Source organism: Ranitomeya variabilis, chromosome 5 (assembly GCF_051348905.1).
Source record: "Ranitomeya variabilis isolate aRanVar5 chromosome 5, aRanVar5.hap1, whole genome shotgun sequence".
In the NCBI taxonomy this organism is placed as follows: domain Eukaryota; kingdom Metazoa; phylum Chordata; class Amphibia; order Anura; family Dendrobatidae; genus Ranitomeya; species Ranitomeya variabilis.
In genome coordinates this window covers 396,410,067-396,430,155 of record NC_135236.1, presented here as the reverse complement: position 1 = coordinate 396,430,155, position 20,089 = coordinate 396,410,067, and the positions used below count along the sequence as shown (strand labels likewise).

The 20,089-nt window shown below is 42.2% G+C and overlaps 1 protein-coding gene across 3 annotated transcripts in view; it reads right to left on the bottom strand.

The window, feature by feature from the left end:
• The window catches only part of IMMP2L (inner mitochondrial membrane peptidase subunit 2), a 2,004,242-nt gene that overhangs the window by 1,761,625 nt on the left and 222,528 nt on the right, over positions 1-20,089 (bottom strand). For 2 of the 3 annotated variants that reach the window (XM_077265076.1, XM_077265074.1), the window contains one exon: positions 11-112. The exons of the other annotated variant lie outside the window; for it this stretch is intronic. In XM_077265076.1, the coding sequence (XP_077121191.1) occupies positions 11-112 (102 nt within the window). The remainder of the gene's footprint in view (positions 1-10; positions 113-20,089) is intronic. 3 annotated transcript variants of the gene reach the window in all.

The following is a 20,089-nucleotide window of genomic DNA, read 5'->3' as shown; positions in this document are numbered from 1 at the left end:
GCATACTTACATTTCAGAGTGACAAGCAGCTAAAAACCTCTGTTTCTGTGTAGCTGTACTACGTGCTAAGAGACAAAATGTATATGTCCTCTTCACAAAGTTCTTAGCGTGTCTGTATATATATATATATAAAGAAAACACTTCCTATGAAACTGAGTAAGAACTCAGGGGAGGATTTTTTTTTGTGTGAAGTTTGTGCCTTATGTGACAAAGGTCTGTTTCACAGTAATGCATACTGCACTCTATAAAGTTTAGCTTTACTTATATAATCTGAGCTGCAGTACATCAATATTGCAATAATAATAATCAATGTTCAGACCTTAGCACTAGGTTGTGAAATAAATAATGTTTAAGTGAAAATTACAATTTAGTTATTAATAGGCAGTCAAGCCGTGGCAGGAGACCACATCTCACAGACAGCATGTGGCCTGCTACTACTGAGAATTGACATGCTTATATGTGGTTGTAATAACAAAACAGCTACATTTGTAGGGTTTAGAGAGTGCTGTGCTTCCTTTGATGACAATTCTATTAACTTGTTCTTGCACTGTCCAGAATAAAAAGAAGATGTCACTAAAGCTTGCTCACACCTTCCTCTGTTAGGGTCTACACTATCTTAGGCCTAACTCAAACATCTGTTTGTCATGTACGTGTTCTGTCGTTTTCACAGACAGAACATGTACCCATATTAGTCTATGGTGATGTTTAAATGAAGAACAAAGGAATATCGTGTAAAAATTAAAGAAAAGAAAAGAACTGTGGACACTTATAGCATGTTATGTGGACACAACCAGCAACTAGACCATGGCTGGCACTAATAAGGAGACTGTGGATGTTACTGGTTTGCGGACACTGCAATTGAAACTGTTCCTTGGTGCTCGCTTGTATCCTGAATCATTATTGACAAATCTTCTCTAATGTGTTCTGATTTCAGAGATTAGCACATTAGTAAATGCAGCAATATTACATGTACTACTTGCTCCACAAGAAAACAATTAGGACAGTCATTTCTATTAATGGAAGCGAAGACAGTCCACAGCAAATATGCTGTCAAGTAAAAACATGTTTTTAGAAGTGTTAGCACAATTCTAGCAACTTTATCTTACTAAGCAAAATCCGAAATCATTAGACGCAAACAACTGTCACTTAAAAACAGGTATAAAAAAGATTCTTCCAACAAAAACACGACTGAACATTAGATACATTCTCTATAAAATCGCAATCACCGTGAGGTCTGATGTTGTTCAATGCCGTTCACTTCAGCATTGGAGGTGAGCGGTGCCGATGACGTTATTACTAGAGATTGACGAACGCAAACGTGAAAGTTCAGAGTTTGTGCTGGTCAATTAGTGTCCGGTGCTAAATGCCGAACATGAATTTTTCCCAGAAGTCTGTTGTAACGTTCGGAGTTCCGATGGAAGTCCGTTACAGTGAGAGAGAATATTTTCCATCTCCAAAGTTTAGGTCCTCATTGTCCTTCAGTGGGGTTCAGGTTCCGGTTCAAGTTCGGGTACAGTTCCAGTACTCGGACTGAGCTTTGGAATAAAGTTTGGGTCGGGTACCAGAACCCAAACTTACACAAGACTGCTCATCCTTAGTTATGACTTCACATACCTGCAAGATGAAGGTATTATTGGCAGGAATCGTGAATGTGCCTTTTATTATAATAGCTCATGTGCACAATACCTGTTGATAATGAACATATTTCGACAGGTATGTGGGGGTCGTAATATAATCTGATGAGTTCCATGGGGGTAAGGACACATCAATTGTTCAATATTATACCTTTTTTGTGGTCATCAGTTTAATGCTGGGTGCATGTAGAACTGACAACACTTGTCTCCCAAATTCTAGTAAATGCAGAAAACCCCAAAAAATGTCTCACATCTAGCTACAGTCCATGCACAGCATATTGTGCAGTACAAGACTATTTAGACTGGCTGCTTTGGTCAGTTTACATTTAATAAAAAAAGCATCTGCACCAAGCTCTGCAGTCACTTTATATATAAATTCAGAATAAGTCAGTCTTTTTTTTAGCACAGAATAGTGTATTTTACCTTCATTATGGCTTACAATCTTCCCAGTATTACAATGTTTTAAAGTTAAAGTACAAAAATATTTTATCTTTACCAGTTGGCAGGAAACACTGAGCCACTGGTTAATTTGTCTGCCAAGTTAGCTTAGGAAAAAAAACCTAGTTATAAAATTAATATTGTTCCAATTATTTTGCCTTTCATTTTTATATAGTGTTGAAGTATGTCCATTTGAAAATGTAGGATGCATAATCTTTTATGGCTGCACTTCTGCTTCTTTTTTTTTTTTTTTTACTGTTATTACATATACATAAGGACATTTATTGCAGCGTGTTTCACCTCTATTTTATTAGAACTAGCTGATAAGGCCAAAGCATTCATTTTTTAAAATGCAAACTAAAAGTATAATAAAGAACAGGATTCCACATCACTTTCACATGTATGCTTCTGTTTCTTGTACGGCATTGTGAATGAAGGTTTAAAAAAGAAAAGTGCAGCTAAAGTTTAAGAGACTTTTACCTAACAAATATTACACAGTAAAGTAAAACTGTAATTAATGGGAATCTGACAAGGCCCCCATTCCCGCCAAACAGCCAACATGCTCTTAGGTTAACACCCTGCCTGCGAAGCTCTTTGTAATGAGTGATTATAACATACGGCTGTTACATACTGTATACTGTATTTTTCGGATTATAAGACGCACTTTATCCGCTAAAAATTTTGGAGGAAAATAGGGGGTGCATCTAATAGTGGGAACGAAGGCTTACCGGGGGTTGCCGCAGTGGTGTAGCAGCGGGACCGACGGTGGCAGAGGTGTGGCGATGCTGCGGTGCTGAGAGGTGTGGAGTGCCCCTTCCTCAGGATGCACAGTGGCTCAGTGGTTAGCACTGCAGCCTTGCAGTGCTGGAGTCCTGAGTGACGGCACTCGGCTTCAGGAAAATGGCCACCGAGATCTCAATCTGCGCATGCGCGGCATCCAGCGGCAATTTTCCTGAAGCATCTGGCAGCCCATGGCTTTAGGAAGAGGGACGCAGGGAAACTGATGATGCTCTCGGCTCTGCTCACCGTTGACACCGGGCCACGGCGTTGCCATATTTCTGCTGCCGACATCCTGAGGAAGGGACCGTGCTCCATGCTCTGCCTCAGCAGACCTGCAGCATCGAACCCCCAGGACTGCATCATTGCCCCACTTCTGCCTCCGCCGGCTTCCTGAGGAAGGGACCATGCCATGTATTTATATTGCGCAGAAATAAAGATAGAAGAAAAGCTGGTAAGACATCTGCCGGCTTCTGTAAAATCACTGCAGGAGCTGACACGACAGAAGAGATGTATTACATACAGTAACATACAGTAAAAATACAATAAGTATAGTGTGTGTGCAAATTACTGAACATGTATTTAATTAATAATTTTATTTATTTTTTTTTGAGAAGAAAAAATGGCATGGGCTCCCGTGCAATTTTCAAAACCAGCAGAGGGAAAGCCAGAGACTGGGGGCAGATGTTTATAGCCAAGGAAGGGGATAATACCCATGGAGCTTCCCAGGCTATTAATATCAGCTCACAGCACTATAATTAGCCTTTACTGGCTATTAAAATGGGGGACCCCCCAAAAAAAATGACGTAGGGTTCCCCCATAATGAATAAGCAGTAAAGGCTATGCAGACAGCTGAGGGCTGATATTAATAGCCTAAGTAGGGGCCGTGGATACTGGCCCAACCTTGCTAAAAACATCAGCTCTCAGCTGCCCCAGAAAAAGCACATATTTAAGATGTACCAATTATGGCACTTAGCCTCGCTCTTCCTACTTGCCCTGTAGCTGGGGCAAGTGGGGTAATAGTTGGTGGGGTTGATGTCACTGTCAGGAAACATCAAGCCATGAGGTTAGTAATAGAGAGGCATCAATAAGATGCCCCCATTACTAATCGTATATTTGCATAGTAAATAAAGACACAGCCAGAATAAAGTCCATTAACCCCTTAAGCCCCGAGGGTGGTTTGCACGTTAATGACCGGGCCAATTTTTACAATTCTGACCACTGTCCCTTTATGGGGTTATAACTCTGGAACGCTTCAACGGATCTTGGCGATTCTGACATTGTTTTCTCGTGACATATTGTACTTCATGTTAGTGGTAAAATTTCTTCAATATAACTTGCGTTTATTTGTGAAAAAAACGAATATTTGGCGAAAATTTTGAAAATTTCGCAATTTTCCAACTTTGAATTTTTATGTCCTTAAATCACAGACATATGTCACACAAAATACTTAATAAATAACATTTCCCACATGTCTACTTTACATCAGCACAATTTTGGAACCAAAATTTTTTTTTGTGACGGAGTTATAAGGGTTAAAAGTTGACCAGCAATTTCTCATTTTTACAACACCATTTTTTTTAAGGGACCACATCTCATTTGAAGTCATTTTGACAGGTCTATATGATAGAAAATACCCAAGTGTGACACCATTCTAAAAACTGCACCCCTCAAGGTACTCAAAAACACTTTCAGGAAGTTTATTAACCCTTCAGGTGTTTCACAGGAATTTTTGGAATGTTTAAATAAAAATGAACATTTAACTTTTTTTCACACAAAATTTATTTCAGCTCCAATTTGTTTTATTTTACCAAGGGTAACAGGAGAAAATAGACCCCAAAAGTTGTTGTACAATTTGTCCTGAGTACGCTGATACCCCATATGTGGGGGTAAACCACAGTTTGGGCGCATGGCAGAGCTTGGAAGCAAAGGAGCACCATTTGACTTTTCAATGCAAAATTGACTGGAATTGAGATGGGACGCCATGTTGCATTTGGAGAGCCCCTGATGTGCCTAAACATTGAAACCCCTAACAAGTGACACCATTTTGGAAAGTAGACCCCCTAAGGAACTTATCTAGATGTGTGGTGAGCACTTTGACCCAACAAGTGCTTTACAGAAGTTTATAATGCAGAGCCGTAAAAATAAAAAATCATATTTTTTCACAAAAATGATCTTTTCACCCCCAATTTTTTATTTTCCCAAGGGTGAGAGAAGAAATTGGACCCCAAAAATTGTTGTGCAATTTGTCCTGAGTACGCTGATACCCCATATGTGGGTATAAACCATTGTTTGGGCGCAGGGCAGAGCTCGGAAGGTAAGGAGCGCCATTTGACTTTTCAATGTAAAATTGACTGGAATTGAGATGGGACGCCATGTTGCATTTAGAGAGCCCTTGATGTGCCTAAACATTGAAACCCCCCACGAGTGACACCATTTTGGAAAGTAGACCCCTTAAGGAACTTATCTAGATGTGTGTTGAGCACTTTGACCCAACAAGTGCTTCACAGAAATTTATAATGCAGAGCCGTAAAAATAAAAAATCATATTTTTTCACAAAAATGATATTTTCACCCCCATTTTTTTATTTCCCCAAGGGTAAGAGAAGAAATTAGACCACAAAAGTTGTTGTGCAATTTGTCCTGAGTACGACGATACCCCATATGTGGGTGTAAACCATTGTTTGGGCGCATAGCAGAGCTCAGAAGGGAAGAAACGCTATTTTACTTTTCAATGCAAAATTGACTGGAATTAAGATGGGATGCCATGTTGCGTTTGGAGAGCCCCTGATGTGCCTAAACATTAAACCCCCCCACAAGTGACACCATTTTGGAAAGTAGACCCCCTAAGGAACTTATCTAGATGTGTTTTGAGAGCTTTGAACCCCCAAGTGTTTCACTACAGTTTATAACGCAGAGCCGTGAAAATAAAAAAAAAAATTTTCACAAAAATGATTTTTTAGCCCCCAGTTTTGTATTTTCACAAGGGTATCAGGATAAATTGGACCCCAAAAGTTGTTGTCCAATTTGTCTGGAGTACGCTGATACCCCATTTGTGGGGGGGGGGGGACCACTGTTTGGGCGCATGACAGAGCTCGGAAGGGAAGGAGCGCCATTTGGAATGCAGACTTAAATGGATTGGTCTGCAGGCGTCACGTTGCATTTGCAGAGCCCCTGATGTACCCAAACAGTACAAACCCCCCACAAGTGACCCCATATTGGAAACTAGACCCCCCAAGGAACTTATCTAGATGTGTTGTGAGAACTTTGAACCCCCAAGTGTTTCACTACAGTTTATAACGCAGAGCCGTGAAAATAAAAAAAAAAATTTTCACAAAAATGATTTTTTAGCCCCCAGTTTTGTATTTTCACAAGGGTATCAGGATAAATTGGACCCCAAAAGTTGTTGTCCAATTTGTCTGGAGTACGCTGATACCCCATTTGTGGGGGGGGACCACTGTTTGGGCGCATGACAGAGCTCGGAAGGGAAGGAGCGCCATTTGGAATGCAGACTTAAATGGATTGGTCTGCAGGCGTCACGTTGCATTTGCAGAGCCCCTGATGTACCCAAACAGTACAAACCCCCCACAAGTGACCCCATATTGGAAACTAGACCCCCCAAGGAACTTATCTAGATGTGTTGTGAGAACTTTGAACCCCCAAGTGTTTCACTACAGTTTACAACGCAGAGCCGTGAAAATAAAACATTTTTTTTTCCCCACAAAAATGATTTTTAGCCCCCCAAATTTTTATTTTCCCAAGGATAACAAGAGAACTTGGACCCCAGAAGTTGTTGTTCAATTTGTCCCTAGTACGCTGATACCCCATATGTTGGGGTAAACCCCTTTTTGGACGCACGGGAGAGCTCGGAAGGGAAGGAGCACTGTTTTACTTTTTCAACGCAGAATTGGCTGGAATTGAGATTGGACGCCATGTCGCGTTTGGAGAGCCCCTGATGTGCCTGAACAGTGGAAACTCCCCAATTCTACCTGAAACCCTACCCCTAACCTCACCCCTAACCGTTTACTGAACATTTTCTGACAGTCATAAGTGCCACGTATATAAGTGCCACGTATATAAGTGCCACGTATATAAGTGCCACGTATTTAAGAGCCACGTATTTAAGAGCCACGTATTTCAGTGCCACGTATTTCAGTGCCACGTATTTCAGTGCCACGATATTTCAGTGCCACGTATTTCAGTGCCACGTATTTCAGGCACTGAAAAATACGTGGCACGTAAATACTTCAGTGCCACGTATTTCAGGCACTGAAAAATATGTGGCACGTAAATACGTGGCACTTAAATACGTGGCACTTAAATACGTGGCACTTAAATACGTGGCACTTAAATACGTGGCACTTATATACGTGGCCACTGAAATATCGTGGCAATTATATACGTATATACGTATATAAACGTATATTTCAGTGCCACGTATTTCAGTGCCACGTATTTCAGGTTAGGGGTAGGGTTAGGGTTTTTTGTTTTTTTCTTGTTTTCTTGTGTTTTTCTATAAAAACGCATGCGTTTTACCGCGTTTACATGCATTTTTTCACACATGCGGTTTTTTTAAAAAATGCATGCAGATAAAAACGCAAGTGTGAAACCAGACTAAAAGACGCTTTTTATAGCAAAAAAGTTTTTGCGTCTCCACATTTTGAGACCTATAATTTTTCCACATTTTGGTCCACAGAGTCATGTGAGGTCTTGTTTTTTGCGGGACGAGTTGACGTTTTTATTGGTAACATTTTCGGACACGTGACCATTTTTTATCACTTTTTATTCCGATTTTTGTGAGGCAGAATAACCAAAAACCAGCTATTCATGAATTTCTTTTGGGAGAGGCGTTTATACCGTTCTGCGCTTGGTAAAATTGATAAAGCAGTTTTATTCGTCGGGTCAGTACGATTACAGCGATACCTCATTTATATCATTTTTTTATGTTTTGACGCTTTTATACGATAAAAACTATTTTATAGAAAAAATAATTATTTTGGCATCGCTTTATTCTGAGGACTATAACTTTTTTATTTTTTTGCTGATGATGCTGCATGGCGGCTCGTTTTTTGCGGGACAAGATGACGTTTTCAGCGGTAACATGGTTATTTATATCCGTCTTTTTGATCGCGTGTTATTCCACTTTTTGTTCGGCGGTATGGTAATAAAGCGTTGTTTTTTGCCTCATTTTTTTTTTTTTTTCTTACGGTGTTTACTGAAGGGGTTAACTAGTGGGCCAGTTTTATAGGTTGGGTCGTTACGGACGCGGCGATACTAAATATGTGTACTTTTATTGTTTTTGTTTGTTTTTTTTAGATAAAGAAATGTATTTATGGGAATAATATTTTTTTTTTATTATTTATTTAGGAATTATTATTATTTTTTTTTTTTACACATGTGGAAATTTTTTTTTTTACTTTTTTACTTTGTCCCAGGGGGGGACATCACAGATCGCAGATCTGATAGTGTGCACAGCACTCTATCAGATCTGCGATCATACTTTCATCGGAGCAGGCTGCAGCTTTCATCTGCAGCCTGCTCCGACCCGGAAGTGCTCCCTGCAGGACCCGGATACAGCCCCTCGGCCATTTTGGATCCGGGGCCTGCAGGGAGAAGACGTTCGGTACGAGGTGAGTACATCACCTTGTACCGATCGTCTCAGGGAAGCCCGCAGGGAGCCCCCTCCCTGCGCGATGCTTCCCTGTACCGCCGGTACACCGCGATCATGTTTGATCGCGGTGTGCCGGGGGTTAATGTGCCGGGGGCGGTCCGTGACCGCTCCTGGCACATAGTGCCGGATGTCAGCTGCGATATGCAGCCGACACCCGGCCGCGATCGGCCGCGCTCCCCCCGTGAGCGCGGCCGATCGCGTATGACGTACTATACCGTCACCAGGAATTAAGGCCCACCCCACCTCGACGGTATAGTACGTCATATGGGATTAAGGGGTTAATTGAAAGAGACACAGACTCCTTTATTATTCTTAATTTAACCACACTTACAACCACACCTACAATATACCATACCTGTCCGTCGTTGTGCCCCATGCAGTAATCCATATCTGGGGAATATACAGTTTTCAACCTGGACGGTGCTAAGATGCCACCATCCTTGCTGAAAACCACTGAACTGCGGTAAACTCTGGACCGTGGGAAAATGACCAGAAATCACCGCAGTTTAGGCTGTGAGGGAGTGCAGCTTCAGTGACGTCACCACTAGTCACTGACGCTCCACTCCTAGCATCTCATTCACCAGTGGTTTTCATCCTGGATGGTCGCATCTTAGCACCATCCAGTTTCAAAACTGTATATTCCTCAGATATGGATTACTGTATGTAACACAGCGATGGACAGGTATGGGTATATTGTTGATTTGTTATTTTACTTTTATTACAGGAGATCAAGGGCTTCGCTGGGATTAGGCGTTTAAATAAAAATGGAAAACTGTGTTTTGTTTTTATTTCAAATAAAGGATTTTATTCTGGCTGTGTCTTTATTTACAAACATTACAACTATGGGATTAGTAATGGATAGGTGTCTTATAGACGCCTCTCCATTACTAATCCGTGGGCTTCATGTCAACCCCACAAATATTACCCTACTTGCTACCGCTGCAGGGCAAGTAGGAAGAGTCAGGCAAAGTGCCAAAATTGGAGCATCTAATAGATGTGCCTTTTCTGGGCAGCTGCGTGCTGCTATTTTTAGGCTGGGGGCAATATCCATGGCCCCTTACCAGCCTGAGAATACCAACCCCCAGCTGCGAGCTTTAGCAAGGCTGGTTGTAAAAGAATGGGGGGGGGACCCCACGCCATTTTTTTTATTTAATTAAACAATTTTTAAAAAGCGTGAGGACCCCTCTTTTTTTGATAACCAACCTTGGTGAAGCTGACAGCTGGGGGTTGCAGCCCCCAGCTGTGAGTTTTGTCTGGCTGGTTATCAAAATTAGTGGGAACCCACGCCGTTTTTTAAATTATTTATTTATAGCACAGGAACAGCAGATGAATACTCCCATCTGCCGCTCCAGCTCTCACTGTAATTAGCAGTAGCAGGTGTCAGATGATGGGATCAGTTGTCCAATCAGCTGACACCAGTGACTGGAGGTAAAGTTTATACCTCCGATCACAGCTGAGCATTCCCCACTGTCTTCTAACAGCGTGGGAACTGCGGCTCTCTGACCGGCGGAGATGATTTCCCCGCAGATCAGAAGCGGTGTTTGACATGCTGTCATGCATATAATATCATCATGATATCATGACTAAGGGTGCTTGGTCACCACAAATGCGCTGATATCAGATTTTATCTTTTGCTATTGCTGATGTTTTAATCCTCCACCAAGCACATTTTCCAAGTGAATAAAGAAAAGGTTTTTTCACTATCTCGTTAAGCTGGATTCTTCATTTTTTTGATGCTCTATCCTTGCATCCTTGTCTCTGACACTAAACTTTAGAGGTGTATGAAAGAAATCATATTTGGTGTGACATCGATGCCTGTCCCATCTACTTCTGCTTTGCTCATGGCCGATGCAGAGTGATAATCTAGTAGCCATGTTTCATTCCTGGGACTTGTGGCTATTTCCAGTCCTGTAGCTATCGGGTTAATTCTGTTAGTTTGTTTTTTTTCCAGCTATCAGCACTGAATGGGGCTGCTCTCTATTTAACTTCTAAGAATTGGTTTTCACTGTCAGTCAATGTTTGTGCTCCTAGCTTAACTGTATTCTGTGTATTTGTGTTTAATTTTGATTTATCCTGTTCCCTGACTTTGGCTAGTTTTTTTTCCATATATACTCGAGTATAAGCTGACCCGAGTATAAGCCAAGGCACCTAATTTTGCCACAGAAAACAGGGTAAGCTTATTGACTCGAGTATAAGCTAGGTATGCATTGTCCCCTCATCCCTGTTCTGCTATGCGTGGCTCCCCCATCAGTGTCCTGCTATGCATGGCTTCCCCATCCTGTTCTGCTATGTGAGCCTCCCCCTGTTGTATGCATGGCTCCCCCGGACCCGAATAGCTCACCCCCCTGTCCCATTGTATTCATGGCTCACACACCCCCATTCTACTCATCCTCCTCGTGTCGTCGATACATCTCCTTTGTCCCGACGTGGCAGTGCTTCCTGTGCTGAGCGGTCACGTGGTACCGCTCATTAAGGTAATGAATATGCGCTCCACTCCTATGGGAGTAGAGATGCGTGCATATTCATTACCTTACCCTGCCGGCGCCGGGACGGAGATGCAGGGATGGAGATGCAGGGATGGAGATGCAGTGATGGCGTGAGAGTGAGTATGATGTCTTCTGTTAGCCAGCTCCTGCCGCTGCTCCCCCTCCCCCGTCGGCTTTCTGGACAATGACTCGTGTATAAGACAAGGGGCGCGTTTTCATCACACAAAAAATGCTGAAAATTTCGGCTTATACACGACTATATACGGTATGTTTCTATTGCCTATTTTGTTCCTCCCATACTTCCTGGACCTGACTATCCTTTCCAGCTTGTGCCACTGAACAGCAGCTGACTCTGTGGCCCTTGCCTAGGGACCGTGTGTAAGTCCAGGTACCTGTACCTGTACCTGTAAAGGGTGAAGGCCGGGGCAACCCCTGGGCTCTGGAAAACGGAGTAGTTGGTGCCAAAGCATGTTCGTGTTTGCCTTTTTGAAGCGACCAGATGTCTATAAACACTGAATGCGTGACATTAAGGAGGTTTATTGATATTCAACAACAAGGTGTGCCATTATTTCTTCTCTATACAGAGTAGACCCGAATAACTGAACAAGGTGTTGATGAATTTAGCACTTGCCAAAATTACTACAAGGTCAGACCATGCATTGTCCCCTGCTACATTTCTAAGGAAAAAAGAAGCAATACAGTCCACAAATAAGTTTTATTTGAATGTATTGAAAAAAAAGAAGTGGTAGTTTTAACCCCAAAAGACATATTTTCTGAAACCTAGCTTAACCCCTTCCCGACAATTGACGCAGCGTATGCGTCATGGTCGGATCGCGCTCCAGCAGGCCGGGTGAAAAGGTTAACTGTAATTTCACCCGACCTGCAGTGACAGGGGGAGTGGTACTTGAGCCCAGGGTGGTGGCTTTGCCCCCCCGTGGCTACGATCGCTCTGATTGGCTGTTGAAAGTGACGTTTCACTTTCACTTTCAATCAGAGCGACAGTAATATTTCACCAATGAAAATTGGTGAAATATTACAATCCAGCCATGGCCGATGCTGCAATAGCATCAGCCATGGATGGAGATCGCGATCTGCCCCCGCCACCGATCTCCTCCCCACCGCCCTCCGTCCTGTCATCTGCTGTCCTCCGCTCCCTCCTGTCCACTCCCCCCGCAGTCCCGCAGACCGATCTCACCCCTCCCGCTGTCCGATCCCCCCCTCATACTTACCGACCTCCGGTATCCCTCCCGGTGTCCATCCGTCTGCTCCATGGGCGCAGCCATCTTCCAAAATGGCGGGAACATGCGCAGTGCGCCCGCCGAATCTGCCGGCCGGCAGATTCATTCCAGGTACATTTTCATCGCTGTGATAGAACCTATCACAGCGATCAAAATAAAAAAAATAATAAATAACTCCCCCTATAATCACCCCCACAGGTAGGGACAATAATAAAATAAAGAAAAAATATTTACTTTTATTTTTCCACTAGGGTTAGGGTTAGAACTAGGGTTAGGGCTAGGGTTAGGGCTAGGGTTAGAATTAGGCGACGTGCACACGGTGCGGATTTGGCTGCGGATCCGCTGCGGATTGGCCGCTGTGGATTCGTAGCAGTTTTTCATCAGGTTTACAGTACCATGTAAACCTATGGAAAAACAAATCCGCTGCGCCCATGGTGCGGAAAATACAGTGCAGAAACGCTGGATTGCATTTACTGCAGCATGTCAATTCTTTGTGCGGATTCCACAGCGTTTAACACCTGTTCCTCAATAGGAATCCGCAGGTGAAATCCGCACAAAAAACACTGGAAATCCGCGATAAATCCGCAGGTAAAACGCAGTGCATTTTACCTGCGGATTGTTCAAAAATGGTGCAGAAAAATCTCACAAAAATCCGCACTGTGGGCACATAGACTTAGGGTTAGGGATGGAATTAGAGTTAGGGTTGGAAATAGGGTTAAGATGAGGCTTGTGGTTAGGATTATGGTTAGGGTTATGGCTAGAGTTGGGATTAGGGTTAGGGGTGTGTTGGGGTTAGTGTTGGAGTTAGAATTGAGGGGTTTCCACTGTTTAGGCACACCAGGGGTCTCCAAACGCGACATGGCGCCACCATTGATTTTCAGCCAATCTTGCGCTCAAAAAGTGAAATGGTGCTCCTTCCCTTCCGAGCCCCAATGGGCGCCCAAACAGTGGTTTATCCAAACATGTGGGTTATCTCCGTACTCAGGAAAAATTGCTCAACAACTTCGGGGGTCTAATTTCTCCTGGTACCCTTGGGAAAATAAAAAAATGGGGGGCTAAAAACGTATTTTTGTGGAAAAAAAAGGATTTTTTATTTTCACGGCTCTGCGTTATAAACTTCTGTGAAGCACTTGGGGGTTCAAAGTGCTGACCACACATCTAGATAAGTTCCTTGGGGGGATCTAGTTTCCAAAATGGGGTCACTTGTGGGGGTTTCTACTGTTTAGGCACATCAGGGGCTATGCAAACGCAACGTGACGCCCGCAGACCATTCCATCAAAGTCTGCATTCCAAAACGTCACTACTACCCTTCCGAGCCCTGACGTGAGCCCAAACAGTGGTTTACCCCCACATATGGGGTATCAGCGTACTCAGGACAAACTGGACAATAACTTTTGGGGTCCAATTTCTCCTGTTACTCTTGTGAAAATAAAAAACTGCTTGGTAAAAAATAATTTTTGAGGAAAGAAAAATGATTTTTTTATTTGCACGGCTCTGCGTAATAAACTTCTGTGAAGCACTGGGGGTTCAAAGTGCTCACCACACATCTAGATTAGTTCCATGGGAGGTCTAGTTTCAAAAATGGGGTCACTTGGGGGGAGCTCCAATGTTTAGGCACACAGGGGCAATCCAAACGCGACATGGTGTCTGCTAACTATTGGAGCTAATTTTTCATTCAAAAAGTCAAATGGCGCTCCTTCCCTTCCGAGCCCTGCCGTGTGCCCATACAGTGGTTTACCCCCAGATCTGAGGTATCAGTGTACTCAGGAGAAATTGCCCAATAAATTTTAGGATCTCTTTTATCCTGTTGCCCATGTGGAAATGAACAAATTGAGGCTAAAAGAATTTTTTTGGGAAAAAAAAGTAATTTTTCATTTTTACGGATCAATTTGTGAAGCACCTGGGGGTTCAAAGTGCTCACTATGCATCTAGATAAGCTCGTTAGGGGGTCTAGTTTCTAAAATGGGGTCACTTGTGAGGGATCTCCATTGTTTAGGCACACAGGGGCTCTCCAAACGCGACATGGTGTCCGCTAACGATTGGAGCTAATTTTTCATTCAAAAGTCAAATGGCGCTCCTTCCCTTCCGAGCCCTGTCGTGCACCCAAACAGTGGTTCCCCCCCACATATGGGGTATCGGCGTACTCAGGACAAATTGTAAAATAACTTTTGGCATCCAGTTTCTCCTTTTACCCTTGGGAAAATAAAAAAATTGTTGCTAAAAGATCATTTTTGTGACTAAAAAGTTAAATATTCATTTTTTCCTTCCATGTTGCTTCTGCTGCTGTGAAGCACCTGAAAGGTTAATAAGCTTCTTGAATGTGGTTTTGAGCACCTTGTGGGGTGCAGTTTTTAGAATGGTGTCACTTTTGGGTATTTTCAGCCATATAGACCCCTCAAACTGACTTCAAATGTGAGGTGGTCCCTAAAAAAATGGTTTTGTAAATTTCGATGTAAAAATGAGAAATCGCTGGTCAACTTTTAAACCTTATAACTTCCTAGCAAAAAAAATGTTGTTTCCAATATTGTGCTGATGTAAAGTAAACATGTGGGAAATGTTATTTATTAACTATTTTGTGTCACAGAACTCTCTCGTTTAACAGAATAAAAATTCTAATTTGAAAATGTTGAAATTTTAAAAATTTTCGCCAAATTTGCATTTTTTTCACAAATAAACGCAAAAATTATCGGCCTACATTTACCACTAACATGAAGCCCAATATGGCCCAAAAAAACAGTCTCAGAACCGCTAGGATCCATTGAAGCGTTCCTGAGTTACTACCTCATAAAGGGACACTGGTCAGAATTGCAAAAAACAGCCAGGTCATTAAGGTCAAAATAGGCTGTGTCATGAAAGGGTGAGGTATGTGCACAAAACCTCTTTAAGCTGCAGTCAGCTCGCCAAGATTTTCACAAAGCCATTTTGGGGAAAAGCTGGTGGTCTTTTTCAATGGCAGTTTTGTGTCTGATCTACTGCCAGTACCTTTTTCTCTAATTTAAACTATAACTAACGAGTGGCTTCCTATCAGAAGCTACCGAGAGAATAAACATGCTACTTCTTTTAACGGTGTCATGGTTCATGAACCTTGAAACTATTAAAAGAAATAAGAGACTAAACATGTGAACAGTAAGGTCATTTTACATTGCTATGCAATATGCAAATATTTTGCGCCACTTGTGTGCTAATACTCATGAAACATTTTTCTCGGCATGATTAATGGGTAAAATTTAAAAATGCTTCAAAAAACAAATAGCTTTGCAATTTACCTCTTATTAAAAATGTCCTCCATTCTAAAGAATGGAGGGATTTTTAATGTTATTGTTTACTGCTTGTTGCTTAAGTTACTGACCACTTCTATGATGCATCAGAGATGGCTAGTTTACCAGGCCAAGAGCCCAGTGATTACAAGCTCATTGCCACTGAGCTTGCACCTCCTGCTCTGAAGTTGGCCGAATGACTGGATCTGGTCAGACTCAAGATCATTGCACTCCTCTGATGCTACAGAGGCAAATTTTCACATGCAGAATCTGCTGCAGCAAAATGTGTAAATGCAACATAATGCTGGAACACAGATGCAATTTTTGTGGCAGATTTTGATGCAGTTTTTGAAACCAGGTAAGAAAAAGATTAATAGAAGAAAGAAAGGAAAATTTACAGTAGTTTATATATTCACAGGATGCGATTTCTCTCTGCTCTTATTTTCTGAAATCATATTAAAATCATTGAATATCTTGAAAATGCTAGCAAGAAAATAATACCAATACTGTAATTTTACACGTTCCGCTTTTTTCATGCAAATTTTTTGCTACGATTTACAGTATCAGCAAAGTCTATGAGATTTCAGAAATCCCATGAACACAGCTTGTTTTTTTTTTTGTCGTCAGTATTTTGTGCAATATCTTGGTTTTTGCAAAACGCAGCATGTCACTTCTTTCAGCATTTTTCCCCTATTAAAAGCAATGGGTGGTGAAAAAAATGCTGAAAAAATGCAGGTATCCGTTTTTGCCGTGTTTCTTTTCCAAAACCTGATGAAGTAGAATCAGATTTTTTATGCACTAAACTTTATCAGCATGCACAAGAGACAAATGTACCATGACAAACATGCATGAAAAAAAATGCAGCAAAAAATGCAACAAGAACGAATCAAAACTTGCTTCTTTTAAAAATAATCATCATAAACGCAACGTGTGAACATAGCCTAAGACGTACCGGACCATAAGACACACCTAGGCTTAAGAGGAGGAAAGTAAGAAAAAAAATGTGAACATGTGAACCTGTTATTAGGATCAGGCATGTTCAACTAAATGTATGGGCATAATGACGCTGTCCTACTGGTTTAAAAGGTACCTTCACTGTAAAAATCCATAGCTGGGTTGTTCAGGCCTGTGGGGCAGAACTGTGGTTAGGGTCCTCGGCTCTGTTCGGTCCGCTCAGATGCCTCTAGTGTCAGGATCTTGCTTTTAAATTTCAAACTATTGCAGTCCTAACTGCGGGAAACACTTGCACACATTCACCTTGCAGTTTGCTTCAGTAAAAATGCACAGTTTGAGATCTTGGTTTGAGATCTAAATCTGTGCATGCACAAACACTGGTGCCATTTTCCTGAAGCCCACCGCAAAGTCAATATGAACAGCGGGGACTTCGTTCCTGCCTCTTTTGCTTCGCACCGCCAGGACACCACCTCCTCCCAGCCCAGGGCCCGCAGAATAAACCCACTACTGCAGCTGCCGGATTCCTGCAGCAGCGACCCTGCTCCTGCCTCCTCTGACCCCGCTCCACGGTCGACCCCCCTTCCCACAGTGAGCCAGGTAAAGCTCCATAAGCTACATTCGGACTATAAGACATTTTCCTCTCAAATTTTTGGGAAAAAAAGTGCATCCTATAGTCCAAAAAATACGGTGCTTCTTTTTTTTGTTGCTGGAATCACTCCTGACTCTAGCTCTAAATGCTGCATCAAAAGCTGCATTTATGTGCAGGCCAACAGTGTTTACAGAGCTCAAACATATAGAAGTTGCAATCCCTGCACAGTCAGCTGGATTTTGCAACGACATATTCAAAATATAATCAGTTTGCCAAAGATTATGTGAGTCAATCAGCCATAACCAATGACGATGACCATTAGTATAGTAAAAAACACTCTAATTTGTGAAAACCTAGAGCATAGCTAATTGTCACATTACCAAACTCATTCTCTGAAGTTCCTCAATGTGCTTTTATATACCAAAATAGTGTCAACTACATTAACCCATCTCACTGAGGCATTGCATTTAATTATTTTACCTACATTTACATCCGTCTGCCAATATTTTGTATACTAATTACTTTAACAAATTTACACTAAGCTATGACATGGCAGTTTTAAACATTGAACTGTACAAGCTAAATTTCAGCTTTGTTGCTTTAGATGACAAAGAAGTGAATTTTATGTTATGTCGCACCACTGGTCTAAGTTCATACATTTTCCAAACCTTCTGTAACGGTCAAGATTCAGAACGGTCATACATCTCAATATTTTGCCTCAAAATATTTGCTGTCACAGCTTCTGTTTCCCAGTAATTCATTTGCTACTTTTAAATGTCCACTCCTTTTTTTCTATTTTAGCCTTTATAATATCGGCGATCCGATAGCTACTACGGCTACAGCACCGCAGGCGCCATCTTGCTAGAGGAAAAAAAAACTTCCAAGATGGCGCCTGTACAGTAGCATCTATCGGATTGCTGATAGATGCTACTGCGCAGGCGCTGCCGGTGCCAACTTAGTGGGGACAATTTTTATTTTCTCTAGCAAAATGGCGCCCCCGATGCACTAGCAGCTATCAGATCGCCGATAACTGCTACTGCGCAGGTGTGGCTAGCGCCATTTTAATACTGATTTTTTTCTTTTTTTAGGAATTTATGGATACCATCATAAAGAATAATTACATACAGTACAGACCAAAAGTTTGGACACACCTTCTCAGTTAAAGATTTTTCTGTATTTTCATGACTATGAAAATTGTGAATTCACACGGAAGGCATCAAAATTATGAATTAACACATGTGGAATTATATACTTAACAAAAAAGTGTGAAACAACTGAAAATATGTCTTATATTCTAGGTTCTTCAAAGTAGCCACCTATTGCTTTGATGACTGCTTTGCACACTCTTGGCATTCTCTTGATGAGCGTCAAGAGGTAGTCACCGGAAATGGTTTTCACTTCACAGGTGTGCCCTGTCAGGTTTATTAAGTGGGATTTCTTGCCTGATAAATGGGGTTGGGACCATCAGTTGTGTTGAGCAGAAGTCTGGTGGATACGCAGCTGATAGTCCTACTGAATAGACTGTTAGCTGCTTTTTTCTTGCCATAATACAAATTCTAAGTAAAGAACAATGAGTGGCCATCATTACTTTAAGAAATGAAGGTCAGTCAGTCCGAAAAATTGGGAAAACTTTATGTGTCCCCAAGTGCAGTTGCAAAAAAACTGGCTCACATGAGGACCGCCCCAGGAAAGGAAGACCAAGAGTCACCTCTGCTTCTGAGGATAAGTTTATCCGAGCCACCAGCCTCAAAAATCGCAGGTTAACAGCAGCTCAGATTAGAGACCAGGTCAATGCCACACAGAGTTATAGCAGCAGACACATCTCTACAACAACTGTTAAGAGGAGACTTTGTGCAGCAGGTCTTCATGGTAAAATAGCTGCTAGGAAACCACTGCTAAGGACAGGCAACAAGCAGAAGAGACTTGTTTGGGCTAAAGAACACAAGGAATGGACATTAGACCAGTGGAAATCTGTGCTTTGGTCTGATGTGTCCAAATTTGAGATCTTTGGTTCCAACCACCGTGTCTTTGTGCGACGCAGAAAAGGTTAACGGATGGACTCTACATGCCTGGTTCCCACCGTGAAGCATGGAGGAGGAGGTGTGATGGTGTGGGGGTGCTTTACTGGTGACACTGTTGGGGATTTATTCAAAATTGAAGGCATACTGAACCAGCATGGCTACCACAGCATCTTGCAGCGGCATGCTATTCCAATCGGTTTGTGTTTAGTTGGACCATCATTTATTTTTCAACAGGACAAAGACCCCAAACACACCTCCAGGCTGTGTAAGGGCTATTTGACCAAGAAGGAGAGAGATGGGGTGCTACGCCAGATGACCTGGACTCCACAGCCACCAGACCTGAACCCAATCGAGATGGTTTGGGGTGAGCTGGACCGCAGAGTGAAGGCAAAAGGGCCAACAAGTGCTAAGCATCTCTGGGAACTCCTTCAAGATTGTTGGAAGACCATTTCCGGTGACGACCTCTTGAAGCTCATCAAGAGAATGCCAAGAGTGTGCAAAGCAGTCATCAAAGCAAAAGGTGGCTACTTTGAAGAACCTAGAATATAAGACATATTTTCAGTTGTTTCACACATTTTTGTTAAGTATATAATTCCACATGTGTTAATTCATAGTTTTGATGCCTTCAGTGTGAATTTACAATTTTCATAGTCATGACAATACAGAAAAATATTTAACTGAGATGTGTCCAAACTTTTGGCTGTACTGTACATATTATGGATGCGATCATTGTGCAGCGCAGGCATCGCCGCAGAAGGGGATTTTTAAAAAATATATATAACATTCAAAATATAAATTATGTAAACAAGGGGGGCAGGTCAGTGAGGGATCAGTGACCTGTCAGCAGTAGTGTTGAGCATTCCGATACCGCAAGTATCGGGTATCGGCCGATATTTGTGGTATCGGAATTCCGATACCGAGATCCGATACTTGCCGCATATCGGATACCGGAATCGGAAGTTCCCAGGATTCAAACTGCACGAATTCAGCCAATGAGGAATGATTCCAAGTGTGGGCACATCCTG